The 18,829-nt window shown below is 38.5% G+C and overlaps 1 protein-coding gene across 1 annotated transcript; it reads left to right on the forward strand.

Moving 5' to 3' along the window:
- The first annotated feature begins 219 nt into the window (after positions 1-219).
- On the forward strand, positions 220-17,719 carry LOC143890985 (uncharacterized). The gene is made up of 5 exons (XM_077395647.1): positions 220-396; positions 6,950-7,049; positions 13,591-14,109; positions 16,315-16,652; positions 17,225-17,719. Exons 1-5 carry the CDS (start codon positions 220-222, stop codon positions 17,414-17,416), a joined length of 1,326 nt encoding a protein of 441 aa, XP_077251762.1. The 3' UTR covers positions 17,417-17,719.
- Positions 17,720-18,829: the final 1,110 nt, after the last annotated feature.

Genomic DNA, 18,829 nt, shown 5'->3' on the forward strand with positions numbered 1-18,829 from the left:
AGTTTGTTGCTAAATTTGTGCCTTAGAAATTGTTACTGTTATGCCAATTAATCTTATGCTTTTGGCGCTGCTATATCTCTTTTTCTTACAAACTTTGAAGGACATTCAATATTTTGTGTAAATGTAGGGGCATTTTGGTTACATATCTTGAAATGGATTTGTGTTTTTATAATTTTGGTATTGAGATATAGTTAGTATTTTCTGATACCTTCTACGTAGATGAACTTATGTATTATCTTGTTTTTAGTGCAAGTTTCAGCTGGGGTTCTATCAAAGAAATGTAGAGACAGAGAAACCACAAAAAATTTGAATAATAGCTATATCTTGGCTGGAGATGAGTCTCAGAATCTCTGCTTGGAATATGATTCAGTTGATGCTGTTCCTACTGACCACAAGGTGATTGACCGTGAACTTCTTGGCAGATTCATGTGTTATGCTTCTTGTTTATTTGTACTTTGCATTATCCGAAACATTTATGTGTGGACAAGCTTTGATTTCTTTTTGTATTTGTAGATAAATGAAGAAATGTAGAACTACTGGTAGGAAAAAAGAGAAAACTGTATGCTCTCATTGACAACCCTAATCAGTTTAGTTGAGACATACACAATTCAAAGGCGAGTAATGTTATTTCAGATGCAAGTTAACTATAAATTTACCGAAAGTATAAATGTTGCTAGATAATTTAACAATCACACCAACAATCTACTAGATATTGATAAAAGAATGCTAGAGAAAGATAAAGCAGCAATATATTTGATCAAAACCTGATCAAAGTCGGGTAAAATCCAAAAGTTACCAATTTTCATGTTGAATGTAGCTTTTTAAGGCCCACTGGTGATGATATTGTTCTGTTTCGGCCTATTTTTTTTTCTTGGTTGATCCTCTTCTTCTCTTGAATCATTGTAGCTGAATTATGGGTTTGGTTGTGAACTTTGCTTGCGTTAGTTCTTCCTATGTTGAAGAAAATTTGCCCTTGAGTTTGAATTTTCAAGTGCAAACATCTTATAGTAGTCTGACATTGGAAAATTTTATTGAAAACCACGACCATTATTACGGATTTGTTCTGTCAAGATTACCTTGAGAAACATAACTAGAAACTTATTGATCTTGATTTTTAAAGCTTTTTTTTTTTTTTTTTTCTCTAACCAATAATTTATGATCGTTTAATTCTTTCCAATTATATGAAATATCTCCCATCATTCTTGTAAAGAAGATCATTTTTTTAAATTTGATTTACCAATTTTTCGAGATCATAAAATCAAAATTCATGTAAGGCATGTTATTATCTTTCTTGAATAATGCTGGATGCTTAGGAAGGGGTTGATTTAACATCGTCCTTACAATCGAACACATGATCAATTTCGATTTCATTGCTAAGCTTGTTTGGTCTTTTGTGAATAAGGTGGGAGACCTCATTACAAGATTTGAGTCTAAAATTTTCCTTCATAGACAAGTGTTATTTTTCCCATCCTTCAAAATATCATTTCTTTTTCTTTTTCTCTGTAAGTTGCATCTCGATCATATTGACATGATCTTTCAAGCCGTAAGTGACACGCATCCATTGCCATGATCTTTCAAGCCATAAGTGACACATCCATTAAGACTACATTACCCCACAAGTACTTCGGTCCACTGAAAAACAAAACTAAGCAACGAGCCAACGAGTAGAAATGAGTATCTTACCTCTGTTCATGAACTATTGTATCTATTCTTGTACAGTCTGGGTGCTTTTATTCCTTCAATTGTAATTTGTCTACCATATCCCTTGAAATGATGCTTTTATTGGATCCTCCACGTATAATTAGATTACATGGTTTTCCTCTTGAGGTCCACCTTGTCCGGAAGATGTTATTTTGGAGCTGTGCCTCTTCATTTTAATCCTTAGCATGAGAACCATGTCGCATAGGGTCCTCGCATAGAGAAGCTTCTGCACACAATTTATTATGAAATTCAGGTATTTTTACCTTTACTTCCAAGTTTTGATTTTGTTCTCATGCTCAAACTAGTCGTTAGTCACTATAATTTCTTCGTTGAACCCGATCTTCGCAATCTCAACCTCGAACTTTTCATGTCGAAACCTCACACCCAATGAAAATGATCTCGTTGTGTTCTGCATAATTCAACACCATGTCAACATCATCTTGTTCCCTAGTTTCCCTCCATATGATGAAGCCACAACCACGTGAGTCAATATAATTTGTGCTACTTGTTAGAGGATTTGCTACACTCGATCAATCCTTTGACATGAATCAAATCGCTCTTGTCATCGTGAGACCTCAAATGATTTTCTTCAATCGAACATGCCCCAATACCAATTTATGCAAGTAAACTGCTAGGACCAACACTAAAGAATAGTCCCCATCTCTGGAACGTTAATGACCAAATGCTCTTTGAAACACCTTTCTCTGACCAAAGAAAAGAGATTAGTGTTCTGCAATATGTTAAAATTGATGCCAATCCAAGCAAAGAGATGTAGAATGTATGGTTACTGTTAGATTAGGGATAAAGATAAGGAGAAGAAAGAAGAGGGAGGGAGAAGATGGCGAGTCTCCACTAGGGAGCTCCCCATGTAATATGATACACACACATTAGGGATTTAGGGTTACATGTACAAAGACAACAATACCCTTCAACACTACACGTAAAGCCAGAATACCCTTCAACATTCCCCCTCAAGCTGGAGTGTATATACCATACAACTCCAGCTTGTTACAAAGAAAACTATGATACCCTTCAACACCAAAAAACCATAATACCCATACACACTCTTGCTTGGTGTAACACTCCCCCTCAAGCTGGTGTGGTGAATACAACATGAAAAGTATAACAAATGGCAACAGAGTGGCCATCCCGACCACAATGAGTACATCGGCGAGATCAACGGCCACCAAAACAACAATCTTCCTCTGAATTAGCACTACCGCGAGAACGATTACAACATAGCCTCCCCATGAATTATAGCAACGACCAACTAATCTTCATACCATACCAACAATGATTGAACGGAGGCGCCTCAGCAGGGAAACATCAACAACCACCAACAAGAAAGTACACCAAGGGCACACTCAAGCAACAACGACGAAGTACCACAGGAGGCACCAGCTGAACGGCACATCGCCAGTAGAAGAACCTCAACCATCAGAAAGGTGAGAGGGACCAACAACTAACCAACAAACAGGGCGATATAAAATCAGCCCATCACAACAACGCTCAACAACCAACTAACAAGGCGCTCAAGTGCTCAACAAAGGGACGCACAACAACCAACTAACGATGACCAAACAACACATCTCTAATAGAACAACAACAAGGCCGAAAGCAACGCAAACAACCGGGCATATATATATATCCACAGACAACAACAAGGTCGAAAGAAACGCAAACGACCGGGCATATAGCCACAAACAACAAGGCCGGAAGCAACACAAATGAACAGGCATATAGCCACAAACAACATCAAGGCTGAAAGCAAGACAAACGACTGGGCATATAGCCACAAACAACAAGGAATGCGTAAATCTACGCAAAGCAACTACACACACCATGTAGAAGCACCAACAAACACGACTCGCAAAGTGAGTCCACCAACAGCATTGGTGATCACAACCATAGTTGTCAAACTCTTATGAGTCGTACGAGTCAACTCTCGAGTCGAGTAGAGTCACTGGGATTTCAAGGCGAGTCGCCTCAGTTGAAGACTCTTACGAGTCTTTTGGTGACTCTTACGAGTCATTGCGAGTCGAGTCAAAAAATTAAGACTCTTACAAGTCAAATCGAGTCGCTGGGCCTGGGCTTTCTTGATTTGATGGTTGAAAACTTGGAAGTTGGAACTTTGAACTTAATTATTTTTGTGCATGCAAGTTACAAGCATATAGTTATTTACTAGTATTCAATGCTATGCTATGCATGGGTGTAAAATGGTGGGCCCCACACCATAAAAAATGAGATGTAAAATGGCGGGCTCCAGTCAAATGCATAGGTTTGCTTAGGGGTGATGGACACCACCTCGTCAATAACATTAGGGTTAAAATGGTGGGCCCCTCCTGCATTGGTTTGGGTAGAGACGGTGGGCCCCACTCATCCTAGGCATGGTCGTTAAATATTGGGCCCCACTATGAGGTATAAAACAGTTGGTCCCACGATATATGCATGGGCTTGGATAGAGTTGGTGTGCTCACCAGATCAAGTGTAAAATTGTAGACCCTACCCATGCTATTCTTGGGTATAGAATATGGGCCCCACCCCATCAAAAGTACAAAACATGGTGTCGGGGAAAATACTTTCTAGAAAAACTTTTCTTGGAAAAGGCGAATGACATTTGGAATGTTACGTGCTTAGTAAATATTATAGATAGATAGATACATATTTTTGGCTTAGTGCTTTATCTATGTGCAATTGGGTTATATTTTTTACATGCTTTGTCTTTTGAGATATAATGATATTTTATTCAACTAAATTTCTGTTTTTGTCAAAAACTCTTACGAGTCACGAGTCATAAAATTATGAAATCGAGTCACGAGTCGAGTCACGGGTTGACAACTATGATCACAACCACGATCAATCCAACCACAACCACAACCAACCTAACCAACCAACCAACAAAAAAGAAGAAGGGTGTAGCTACATCAACCCGGAGCCTCCAACAATAAAACACTCCATCAATGGAACTTCATTGGGCGTATTGCCTTTAACTTGCATCGGAAAGAAGAATTTCGAGGGACCCCATCTCTCTCAGACATTTCATTCAACAGTTTGCGGGCATCGTTCATATCAACACAAACACCATAAAACACAACCGGGACGAAGAAAGAAATGACAAAAATGGAGTCGAGAGGAGCTCAAACCAAAGAAGAGCAGGGATTCAAACCATAAGGAAAGGGGTGTAGGGAACTAGAAATAACCCAACAAGGGTCTAAGGTTTAGATTTAGGGATTTAGAAAAGAAATGTGGATTTGGGGGAAGGTGGAATGAATGTACAAAAGGGGATTTTTTTGGAAAATTAGGGGGATGGATTTACAAATGGTATTAAAGAGGAGGGGGGGGGGGATGGATTTACAAAACGGGGAGATTGGGAATGGATTTTTGTTAGAGATGGAATAGTGGGTTAGGGTTTTGGGATTTGGGGTTTTGGATGGAGTGGATATGTGAATGAGAATGGATTTTTGTTAGATATGGAAGAGTGAGTGAGGATTTTGGGAGTAGGGGGTTTACAACAATATGGAGGAGGTGTGTGTGGATTGCGGGCGCACGGCTTTGGGATTACGGCAAAGCCGTATCAGGGAGAGGTTTGTGCAAAAAAAAAAAGGTTACAGAAAAGTGGGTGGGCCGCAAGATAAGCGGGGGTAGGGGCTGCCGTAATAGGGGAGAGGGGTGAGGGATTTACGACAAAAAAAGAGGGGGACGGCGGGGTTGCGTACTGGTTTAGCGCAAGTAAAGAAAAAGAGAGGTTGTGCACAAATACGCACTGGATAAGGGAGAGTGATATGAGTACGAAGAGGGAAGAAGAGATACGGTGAACATGGTTTTAAATTTTGAACTAAATCCGAAATCACGGATTTCGATGAGGACTGAACCGAAACCGACGAAATTTGTTAAATTTCTAAAATTTCGGCAAAATTTTAGCTAAAATATTAATTTTTATTCTATTAGCAAATTTCGTACGGAATTGCCGTAATTTAGGTCGAAATTTCGTCCCAAAAAAGGGCATTTCTTTAGCTAGTATGGAATTTCACCCGAAATTTTAGCCGAAACCAAAATTTAAAACCATGACGGTGAAAGATGAGCGAGGGGTTTGCGCGAGAGAGATACAACGAGAGAGAGATGTTTGGGAGGGACTCTTCTTCCCTTCTTTTCTTTTCAGGATCTTTGCTTTGATACCATGTTAGATTAGGGATAAAGATAAGGAAGAAGAAAGAAGAGTAAGGGAGAAGATGGTGAATCTCCATTGGGAGCTCCTCATGTAGTATGATATGTAGGAGCCCACATTAGGGTTACATGTACAAAGACAACAATACCCTTCAACACTACACATAAAGACCAAACTACCCTTCAACAGTTACAATATAAGGTGGACTAGTGTAAGGCCTTACAACAGTACCGTAGAGGTACCACCCTTGATATTTGATCCAACAGAAGCTCACTTTTTGAGAAGCTGCTGTTGGATCAAATATCAAGGGACCACCTCCACCGTACGAGGGCCTTATTGTTGTAAGGCCTTACACCATATAATTTCTCGGACAATTGTGGTAGCATGTTTGTTCCATTCATGAAACATCTTCAATTCTTCACAACAATTTGGATGGTTTACAATGATTTAATGGCAACCAATTTTACCTTTAGTTGATTCACATGTTGATATAAGCCATTTGCAAGCTCTAGTCTACTCAAATTTCATGGCATAACTTTAACGCGTATTTGATGAGCAGCTTCCATTCAATTACTTGATTTTTTTTTCATGTTTCACGGTTGATGTTATTCCAGATTTACATGGTAGACAAAAACAGACATGCCACTATCTTGTGTTTCTGTTATATGACCTTGTCAATTAGATGATGACCTGTTTTAATGTCTGGGGTGGAGGTCCAAGACAGTCTCATGGCTCATTTTGATTAATCTGCTTTAGTTGAGTGTCAGTCACTTTTTCCCAAGTGATCTAAATGAAGCACGAGTTTGTTTTTGAATTCAAGATCCAATGATCCTAATTGTTTATATATTTGCATTTGGTCTAGGTGCATATTTATTATGATCTTGCATGCTAATTATTTATATATTTTCATTCTGATTTAGGGCAAATTTATTATGATCTTAACCCTTACCCTTCTTTTTTTTTTCTTACAATTGTTATAGAATTAGATCCTGTCAATTCTTGGGAGCTTTGTTATTGCCCATGTCATGCTAAATCCTATCATGTTCGGCTTCTATGATTTTTCATTAGTGTCACTTGATACAGGGATGTAGTGAAAGAACAACTCAATGCGTATTGGAGACAATATTTTCCCCTGCATTTCACATTTCCAAAGATGTTGGAGGCGGCATTCCCAATAGATCTAGTGAGTAGTGTAGATTTGTGCTTCTCAATCAGTTGCCTACATCTTTTTTTTTTCCTCCAATTGTCCTGTTCACGAGAATTATTATAGGGTGACATTCTGAGCATTACTTCCGGATTCTCTTGAATATGAAATATTTTACGTCAAACTGTGTATGCCATCAGAGCACTTCACAGAATTACTTGCATATGCAAATTCACATCGTTTTCTGAATACTCTTCATTTTGTGTTTGATTGTTCCTTTCATTATTCATCCTAGACTTTGGTTCTCATGCAGTTCATTTTCGAGCTATTGCATGGAACAATTTTCTTTTTTATGCAACTATTATAGTGTATGGCCCTTTCTCCATTCATTAAGTTTTAATGACATGATTGCGCTTTAAATTCATTGTGGCTGACATTTGCACTCTCTGCCTTTAACTTAATGGAAGAGAGGAAACATGAAACTAGTAAGACTTTGATCTTTGTATTTATCATCATTTTGTATTCAGCTTTTGGCTTGCTTATGATCTGACATATTCTTGTCTTCATTAAGATTTTTTATACCCAAACCGCTGCTTTTGTAAAACCTATAGAAATTTTTTTGTTTTTTGGTAGCTTCCTAGACTAAAACTATACCCAAGTTATAGTTGGCACAATAGAATGCCTTCGAAGAGTTAGTAAGTGCATATCAAGAGAGTCAGGCAAATCTGATTCATTTACTTACAATACATTATCTATGAATAGGATTTCACTTTGGATAGATGCTTAACGTGAGGCTGGTAATATCAAAACTCCATTCTCGGGAGTGAAGATCATTCTCATCCACTAGAGAATACCTCATGTTTTTCATGTGTAGGTAAAATATTATTGTTGAAAGATTAAGGGCGTGTTCAGCAACCATCAATAAAATGCATTCATTAAGTCTTTTAGCAAAAACTTCGTAAAAATCAGAAGAATTCAGTTCGGTAACTTTCCTGATAATTTTAGAAATGAACTATTTTGCTTTTAGACTCCACTTCTTTGGAGCAACAATTTGTCACTTCGGAGAATATGGAAAATGACTTTATCAGGTTAAATGCTTTGAACCCTATCACAGTTCTCTATCCATCGACACACTCCTCTCTCCCTGCCTCCTTCGACTCCATCGAGGCTTTCCCTCCCTTGTAAGCAATCGGACCTACACAGACAACAAGAGAAAAGGTATTTTGATTTGTTGACCATTAAGAAGCGCTATATGAAGAACTCCACAGACAGCAACGAGAGGTTCTCTGCAATATCTCTTCGAGATCCGAGAGGGCTCTGGCCTTTGGTCCAGGCCAATGACGTTCATCAACGGGCTCGATTCACAGCTGTTCATGAAATCACAGCTAAAGATCTAGGGCGAATCATCCGGAAGATGGGTTTCACCAGCCATAGAGGTTTTTGGTGGCAAAGCAGAAGGATTTTTGTGGTTATGAGGACGGAGACTTATCAGACGATTGCAGTTGTAGTCATTGACTCAACTTTTCGAGGTTTTCTCGGGGCGGAGTTTCTGTGGAGGTTTGGGATGTGACCATTCAAGAGAGGTATCGTAAAGGAGAAGAGATGCTCTAAGAGAGGGAATCATAGGGCCTAAGAAACAAGACACATAGGATCCTTTTCTGGTTCTGCAATGATTGGCACTTTCATTCCCCATTGTTTGATAAGGGCTCTCACCCACTAGATAAATTCCCCATTACAGAGGAATCAAATGTGATGGATCGACATTTGATTGATTTGGTTCATGAAATCCATTTTATTTGTTGCTGTAGCCGAACATCATTCTGCTCAAAAATAGAAAATTTGGTTCTTTAATGGAAGTTTGCCCTACACGATTCTGTTGGGAGGAGCACTCGAAAAAATACATCCTCATTCTTGATTCCAAAATGAGAATCAAGAAAATGGTTGCCGAACACAGCCTAAGTTACATCTTTGTATCATTGTCACTGAAATTATATGACTTTAATCTTTTATTGGTTAATGAAGTCATGGGGGCAATGCTATAATCTTGTGTCTTTCACTTATGAAAATAAAAAGGGTATGCCTCACGAAAGAAAGCAAATGCTCGATTGAACACATTGTTTCTCATCGTCTCCTTTCCTTCTTCCATTCTTTCTTCTTCTTCTCTTCTATTTTTTTCTTCCTTCTTCATCTCCATTAGTTTCTACATGGTATCTGGATTAGATCAAACGAATCCAAGAACCAAGACCTAGTCCCTTTCCTCCTTCGATCCACATTAAAGAGTCAAGAGGAAGCTACTTCGACTGGTGAGAATGAATTTCTGGAAAGAGTGAACAGGCAATATTTTCAACAAAGAAAAACTCCTTGATTCTTCTCTCGAATTCATACAATTTACATGGTATCAAAGCAATCAATCTGAGCCTTTTCTTGTTTCTCCTTTTTTATGTTAGATTAAATTATCAATTATTAGAATGTCTTTTACCCTTCATTAAGGGTATTTTAGTCAATTGTCTATGTAAGTTAGTCATTGTTATGGCTCATTAGTGATATAAACGAGAATATTGTACATGTAGTCTCTGTATTTTCTTCCCTTTTCTTTTCTCTTCTCAAAACATCATACCAAGGTATCCATGTTTGAGATCACATAATAAGGGACATTATTCGCTGTTCTTACCAAGGCATGAGCTCTCTTTCTATTTCGCTCTCCGCCTTTTCCTTCCAAGAGTCTTTGAAATCATAGCTTCTTCTTTCCCATCGTATCCAACTCTATTTTTCATCTTATCTTTCTTATTTCAATACTCTACTTGCAAATAATATATGTACTCATTTTTTCACTACTTCTCCCTAGTTTCTTCATCTGCAAAATTTCTGAAGGTTTTCTCCATCACTCTTTCTATATTTTCCTTCATTCAATTGATCACTTTTTCTTTTCCATGCTAATGTGTGCCTCAATTAATGCTTAAATCAACAGAAAGCAACTACACACATCATGCGGCTCCGAAGCACCAACAAACACCAGTGTGTGGCACAATAGGTATGCTTCATCCAACAAACACCAGGGTGTGGCACAATAGGTATGCTTCATCCAACAATCCTGTGTGTGTGCACGCACACAACACTCCAACCATTGCAACTTCATATGGCTTAATGCCTTCAACTTGCATCCGAAATAATAATTCCAAGACATGCTTACATTGCCCATTCATGGAAAAACCCATGGGCCATGGTCATTGCATTCCGGCCATGGTCATTGCATTCCAGCCATGGCATCTCTATTCAACATCCGATCAAACAGAGTTTGAGCACACCCAAAGCCCCATAATTCGATTACATATCCACCGATGCAGTACCCACCATGACATCCAAACCAAACCTATTCCTATCGACATACGAATATATCCATCTCCCAATGTCCAATGCCCCTACTTGCGCACAACCAGAAAGCATGCTCACAATCGTCATCCCATTAGGCCTCAAATTCTCCAACTGCATCCAATGGAAGAGCGCCATTGCTTCATTAAACTCTCTTGCTTTGCACAAAACCCACCAATAATGGTATTCCAAGACACCACATCTCTCTTAGTCATTTCATCAAACAGTTGGGGCATAGCTTCTATTTGGCCAAATTTAGCATACCCACCTAAGGTAGTGTTTTGCATCAATAAATCCTTCATGGGTACTTCATCAAAAAGCTTCCTAGCAACCCCCATATCCCTAACTTTCACATGACCTCCAATTATAGTATTCCAATCCACAAGATCTCTCACAAGTATTTCATCAAATAACTGGCGGGGAGTCTTCATGTCCCCACATTCATTCACATAACCCGATAAAGTGACAGTCCAAGAAACCGCACCTTTCTCAGGCATTTCATCAAACACTTGGCGTGCAATTATCAAACCCGTCACAACGAAAACATCAAATTCCAAATAGGTTTTGAACATATACCCATGTACTAATTTCCCTTTTCTGATATCTTTCAAATCAGAACAGACCTTTATTACAGAAAGGGAAGGTGAAGCGATCAGATCAGAGAAAATGATTAAATGAGATTGTTGGTTTTGTTGAAACCCTCTTATCATTGTGTTCCATAGGTCTGCAACTTGGGTCGGGTTTTACTAGACCGTCATCGACCCGACCCGACCCGAAAATAACATGGGTCGGGTTTAAATTGGAAAACCCGACTCAATCTTGGGTAGGGCCGGGTTTAAAGGAAAAAAAAAAATCTGAAACCGAAACCCGAACCGACCCATATCGGTGTACTGTGACTTTCTTAAATATCTCTTGAATAACATAGCAAATTGTTTTCCAATATATTGATACAATTCTTTTCATTGAGGTGGTCATGTCTGTTATGTGAAATATAGTGTCCTCCTTAAATTTATACACTTGATGACATAAATTTAGAGATTTTTGGTATCAAGATTTGTTTTCTGTTATGTGCATAATAATTATGGTGTGGGTGTTAGTTGTGGGAATGTGTTTTTAGAGTTATGGGTGTTAGTTATGGTGTATGTGTTAAGTAGTGGGTGTTAGTTATTTGTGATGTGTCTTGTTAGTGGGTAAGTGTGCTTGTGATGTGGCACTCTCTCTTGCTTGTATTTATGTAGTAGTAATCTAATGAAAGAAAAAAAAAGAAGAGAAGATAATTTACAGCAAATGAGACTTTGTTTTGGAGAGTCATAGCTCCTCTCGAATCGAGCCGCTAGGAGGTCCGGTTGCCTCGAATCAACCATTCCCCCCCTCTATTTCTCTTTTATTATGTTTATTTCCGTTACGGCCGATTAGGCATGTAACAATTGGTATCAAAGAGGTAGATCCTACGCCATGGCTGTGCCGTTAGAGCTTTTGGAATCCCTATGCGATGATTTCCGGCAAATCAAAGTGAATTTTTTTAAAATGATGGAGGAGTATTGGCGAATCACGGAAGGCTTGGAAAAAATCAGCGAAGAGATCAAAGAAATGCGTAAAGAAGGAGCAAAGTTATATCTTGAGAAAGTTGATGCTCACGTAGAGAAAATAGTGAAAATCAATGGTGATGAGGATGAAAATTTTTATTCCTTTTCAACTTTGAGAGCAACAAATTTTAAAAGCGGGGTTCGAAAGATCACGCTCGTTACTTTTGAAGAATTCGGAGGTCTAAAGTTGATTGTGTTTCTCAATCGAAGTGTGCCCAACAAGATTTGGGACCCCGGCGGAATACAATATTTTCTAAATTCGACCTTGAGGACAAGGTCGATTCTAAGGGGGAAGGAATGTTATGTGCATAATAATTATGGTGTGGGTGTTAGTTGTGGGAATGTGTTTTTAGAGTTATGGGTGTTAGTTATGGTGTATGTGTTAAGTAGTGGGTGTTAGTTATTTGTGATGTGTCTTGTTAGTGGGTAAGTGTGCTTGTGATGTGGCACTCTCTCTTGCTTGTATTTATGTAGTAGTAATCTAATGAAAGAAAAAAAGAAAGAAGAGAAGATAATTTACAGCAAAGGAGACTTTGTTTTGGAGAGTCATGACTCCTCTCGAATCGAACAGCTAGGAGGTCCGGTTGCCTCGAATCAACCATTCCCCCCCTCTATTTCTCTTTTATTTTGTCTATTTCCGTTACGGCCGATTAGGCACGTAACAATTTTTTTCCCTACAATCTTTAAAATTACTCATTATCCTATGCTAAAAATTAAATCCTGACTTGACCCAACCCGAGAAACTATCTTGGGTAGGGTCGGGTTTACAAATCTCAGGTTTTCCTGTAAAAAATTAGACCCGACCCAATCCGAGATAAATCTTGGGTAGGGTTTTGGAAAAACTGCCCGGCCCGACCCGAGTTGCACCCCTAGTGTTCCATACGAATGACGTTGGGTTGTGCATTTGATCGAACAATTGGTGTGTGTATGCCGTGGCTACCAATTTTGCGCTGTGGAGAGTGGGTTTGGGTTTGGGATTTGGGAATGGAGAATGGATGAAGTCGAGTTGCAAAGAGAGTTGAAAAAGGGTTGATGGAAATGGGATTTGGGATTTGGGTTTCGGTTGGGATGAATGTGCAAATGGTAATTTACATTGTAAATGTTCTTTGTAAATGTTCATTCTTAAACATTGTTAATTAGTTTTAAGAAATGATAATTTACATATATTGTTTAAATTTATAAATCATGGAGTAGAACGACTGAATCTTACTAATGGAGTAATCAAGTCAACAATCTGGCCTCCAGCATAAGTCGTAGGATTGCATTCAAAAGCTTGAGTTGTGGGACTTTACTCACAATTAATTGTTCTGTGGATTTCAGAAGAGCCTGTTTCATATATAATACCTGCTACCTTAATCCATTCATTACCTTACATTAATTGCCAACAGATGATTTCTATTCTATTAGACTATATTTATTTCGTTTCAATTTTGTTTTGGATATGCTTCCATTCTCTTTTCATACCCCATTTATTTATTTATTGTTCAATTATTCCTTTCTTAGAGTATTTGGAATTTGATCTTTTGACATCATACGTTCTATACCCAAACAATTGAATCTTAGATTGGTATGGTTGATTCTGTTTTGTTTTTCTGTCGTATGTAATGATTTATTCCTTTATACAGCAGACGTCACTGAGATCTTCAGGAGTGAAGACCAAATAGATTCTCTGGAATGTGGAATGAAAGAATCAGAAGTTGATTCTCTTGTTACTGTAGAAATTTCTGACTCATGTGGAAATGGAAAACAGAAGATATCCAGCAAGAACATGATAGGGGAATTACCTTCAATATGTGCTAATGATATGAATGTGGATTCGGTTGCTATATCTACTGAGGAGTCTGCACTCCCAAATTTTGATGGAGAGGATATAGTTGGGGGAAACATTTCTTCTGAGGTTTCAGCTATATATCTGGCAATGCAGCATTCAAAGTTGGAGTGTGTTGATGAGCCAAGTGACGATTCAATGTCTACCAATGTATCTGTGGAGGCTGATGAAGGCGATGAAATTGATGATTTTGACCCATACTTATTTATACGGAATTTACCTGAGTTGTCAGCTGTAGTTCCCACCTTTAGGCCCATGCTACTCCCAAAGCAAACACGGAGTTGCCCTCCTACAACTCTTGTTTTGGATCTGGATGGTAAGGGGTTACAAAATTCAATCAAATTCCTGATTACATTTAATGCTTCATTTTCTTTTCTGAAATTAGGGATAAGAAGTATATCTTTGTTAATTGGTAATAATGATTATATTATGTGCGTGACATTGCTTTAGTTTTTCAAACATGTGCTATTTGGTTCAACATCCATAATATTTGGTTTGCCTGTGTCTGCTGCATAATATGGTATGATAGTTGTTCTGATTCTTCTAAATGTTGGAAAAATACATGGGCTATTTGTCATAGCGGGATTATTTAATAAGTATATGACCTATCTGAAGTTTGACGCTAACTTGAAGGCCTATTTCTCAGTTTTCTCCATCTATTTTGACTTTGGCCTTCCATTCACAATACTTCTAATCCAGTGTCTCATGAAAGGACAAAACACTTCGAAGTAATTGCCATTTTGTTCAGGACTAGGTGACATCCAAGATCATTGCCACTCATTTGTTAGATCTACCGCTGAATTAGCTGATTTCCTTACCAACACAACATTTTGTGTGATCATTCATTATGTATTAGGCAAGATCGGCATGTTTGACATCTATGCACCCGATTGAGAGGGGAGTGTAGGAGGATTAGTTGAGCGGCCTATCATTGTACAACTTTATTTCATGTTATAGTTTAATGGGCTTTGTGTATAGGAGTGGTATGGGAATTTCCCTTTCCATTATATGTGTGTTTTACCTAAGTCACTTAAGTGACTAAAGAGTGGGCCCTCTTTGGGGTTTCAAACCTTCGTTAATATCAAAAGGTTTCCACGACTCCACAATCACCTCTCTCTCTCTCTCTCTCTCTCTCCATGCTTCCATTCTACACTTTCTTCTTGTCTTGAATCTTTCAACTAGTTAATAACTCCTTTATGGGGCAGATTAAGACACTTAAGTAAATAACTCCTTTGGGAGCAATATTTACTTAAATTCTTCCCATGTTCGTGCAAGCCTAGGGTTCACATATTACTTCCTGGGGATTTTGGAGCATAAATAAGTTTTAATTTCAATAAAACAAAAAAATGAATTCCAAACCATATTACACATGTCTTAATAATCAAATCTGCCAAGGTTCTTGTAGAAATTCTTACCTTCCGATTTTATTCATCATATAGAAATTAAACCGCCCCTTTTGCATTAATGAGCAGAGATTATAAAAAGTTGATGAATTCATTGAAAAGGAAGTGAAGTGATTGAAATCTGTGAGAGAGATTACAATATGAGCAAAGAGGAAGCAATTGAAAAGGAAGTGAAGTGATTGAAATCTGTGAGAGATTACAATATGAGCAAAGAGGAAGCAATCTTCGTATATGTTTCAACACGATCAAAGGATTTTTTTTTTCTCCCATCTTTGATGTCATTTTCTTTACGATCAGACGACACCTGAAATAGGAAGAAGTGATGGGTACTATCTGCAGTACTTTTTTTCTTTTCGCCCATGAGCTCGTGGTTGGGGCATCAAGCACCTACAAATTAAACTCATCCTCCGTCCAAGTCGTATTTTTTGAGAGAAGATAGCGATTTTATTAATGATGTAACTGGAATACAGAAAGGGGATGAATCATCCCACAGATGTAAACTGCAGTTACAGTAACCATATAGTGACTCCCAGTAACTTTCTCACATCCTCCGCAGAAACCAGTCTCGTAGAAAGTTACAGTTACCGTTCATGTCCTATTTTGTCAAAGAAAACATAACTGACATGTATAATACTCGCAAAAATTATATAAAGATATGCAAGAACAGTGTAGTTGTAGCCCCATCCGTGAGGACATTGGTGCAAAGAAAAAAATGACTTAGAAGTGTGTTAGAAACTCGTTTCGGTACCGCAGATGGTATTCATCGCTGCTTCCTATTTCAGGCAACAAAGATCTCAAACTACAATGTATATAGCATTCCATCAATGTGACTGCTTGGCACTATGGATTTTTAAACAAACTTTCGGTTGAACATTAATTTGCTTGTTACATTGGTTTCACAACTATAGTAGGATTATAAGTAGAGTAATTTTGCTTTAATGCATGGTATCATCTACAATTTGAGGCTGCCTAAACTTTTCTCATACATAAAGTGATTTGTTTATATCTTTGTGATCTTTAACCAGGATGTCTTGTTTTTTGCCCTATGCCGATACCATTTAATGTAATTACTAGAGTGTATGCCTCTTTGCTGAAACCACCTATGCTAACTTTGGCAGAGACATTGGTGCACTCTACTCTTGAACAAGTTGAGGATGCAGATTTTACTTTTCCGGTCAATTTTAATTTCAAAGTGCACACGGTATACGTACGATGCCGTCCTCATCTTAAGGACTTCATGGAGAGGGTCGCTGGCCTCTTCGAGATTATTGTTTTCACAGCGAGCCAAAGCATCTATGCGGAGCAGCTTCTCAATGTGCTGGACCCAAAAAGAAAGATATTCCGCCACCGAGTTTATCGTGAGTCCTGTCTTTTTGTGGATGGGAACTATCTCAAAGACCTGTCAATTCTTGGTCGTGACTTGGCACGTGTGATCATAATTGACAACTCCCCGCAGGTACCATGTCATACTTTTGGTCTTGCCCTTGATTTGGAGTAGACTTTTTCTTTTTTCCAGTGGAACTTCAATGACTAAGGGCATGTTTGGCTAACATGGATTTTTATTTTCATGATAAATCGGTGTCTCCAAGTGGAGATGAGGGTGAAGTGGCTAAAATTCAAGAAACAAAAAACAGGAAACTGGTGTCTCCAAGTGATGAGAAGTGGCTAAAAATCAGGAAACAAAATACTCTACTCAAAATGTGATCGACTTTTCCTGATTTTTAGCCACATCTGCTCATGTCAATTTTCGCACCGTCTCAAATCTCTCTTCTTCTCCCACTGCCCTACGCCCCTCTCACCACTTGGTCACCACTTGGAGACACCGATTTATCATGAATAAAAATCCTGGCTGCCAGACATGACCTAAGTGTCATGAAAATTGCACAATTACCACTGATAACATTGTATTTGGAAGAACCGATCCTTAAAGTCATTTGTTTGAACTTGAGTACCAAATTTAGTAAGTGAAATGGAGTTTTAGTTAAGGATGTCTTATATCAATCTCTCTTCCTTTTTTTGTTTTTTCAGGCATTTGGATTCCAAGTAGATAACGGTATTCCAATTGAGAGCTGGTTTGATGACCGCTTAGATCAGGAATTGCTTTCATTACTTCCGTTCTTGGAGAGCTTAGTTGGAGTCGAAGATGTTCGACCATTGATTGCAAAGAAATTCAATCTTCGGGAGAAGGTAGCGACAGCGGTTAATCCTTCTCTTAACTAATAATAAAGAGACCCATTTGAAAGAAAAATCTAGGGGTCTATGGCATGCCTTTATTTTTCTGTGACCAAGATTTTCCTTTTGCTCTTAACAGTTGAAATCAAAACCCCTCCTATTTGTGTACATTACTTGTTTTATGATTTCCTACTCCAGGAAAAGGCAGGTGGGCTTCTTCTATTGCCCTCCATGGTATCATGGAATTTGTCAAAGGTTTGGTCCCATTGTTGATTGTTCACAGGTACAAAATCAAACCAGCCAGATGATTCTGGTTGTATAATCAATGGAATTCTAGCTGTTTGGGTTGCATTTTCCATTCTTTTAACCATCTCTGTGTAGTGATTCTATACGATGTGCGTGTGAAGTCTAGATTTTTCAAAAAGTACAGTGGGGCCAACTTCATTAGATGATCCAAGCAGTTCATTTGTTGGGCCACAACATAAATAGGTTGTATCTCGTAAATCATCTTTGTAGGATGATCCTAACCCTCCAATCTGTAGTGTGGTGGACTGCTTCGATCATCCTATGAAGTGGGCCCCACTGTACTCTTTCGAGAAGTAGTGGACTTGCCCTATTTGGCTATCTTGGTCCTATGTTGAATGGACATCCCATGAGTGAGATGGTTTTAGCTTTGCTTCCCAGGATAATCGTATCGCCTCGTTCTAAATGGCATTTAGCCGGAGTTGTGGTGGCCAGCCAGATCATCACTATGTACAGGTTACAGAAGTGGGCCCAAATGCAAACCTTCTTTTAGCATTTAATATGACTACTCGGAATTGCTAGGGTCCATTGCAAAAGGCATTTCACGGCTGGTTTGACATGTTCCATTGCAAAAGGCATTTCATGGCTGGTCTGTTACATGCGACAATCCTGCTGCGAAATGCCTTCTGTGATGGACCATCACTGCTGTTGTCTTCATTCACGAGGTAGCTGGTCTGACATGTGACAATCATGAAAACTGACAAGATTCTTTTCCAACACTTTATAGATCTATTTGGTGTCATTTTCATAAGCTCTTAAATTCTCCATTTATGAGGAGTTAGGCATGCTCATTTTTTATTTCATTTGGATTGCAGGAATTTTTTAGAAAAGACTTTTTTTTACCTGAAACATGAACAACCTCAGTTAAGGTTTTACTTACATGGACAGGGGCCTTTGGGGCACATTTGGCTACCATGAATTATTTTTCTGTGGAATATTAGCTTGCCCAAGAAAGGAATAGATACTAGAGGGACTAAGAGAGGAGAGGACAAGAAAAGCTTCAAAAACTCAGGAAACAAAAAACTCCACTCAAAACACGAACGACTTTGTCCTGATTTTTTAGCCACTTCTCAACCTTAACTCATTAGTGCCCTCTAAAATCTCTCCTTGGCAACCTGGAATTTTCTCCTTTCATGAAAAATTTAGTTTCTCCAAGTG

Source organism: Tasmannia lanceolata, unplaced genomic scaffold (genome assembly GCF_043159265.1).
Source record: "Tasmannia lanceolata isolate RefF3 unplaced genomic scaffold, GAP_Taslan_0.1 ptg000013l, whole genome shotgun sequence".
In the NCBI taxonomy this organism is placed as follows: domain Eukaryota; kingdom Viridiplantae; phylum Streptophyta; class Magnoliopsida; order Canellales; family Winteraceae; genus Tasmannia; species Tasmannia lanceolata.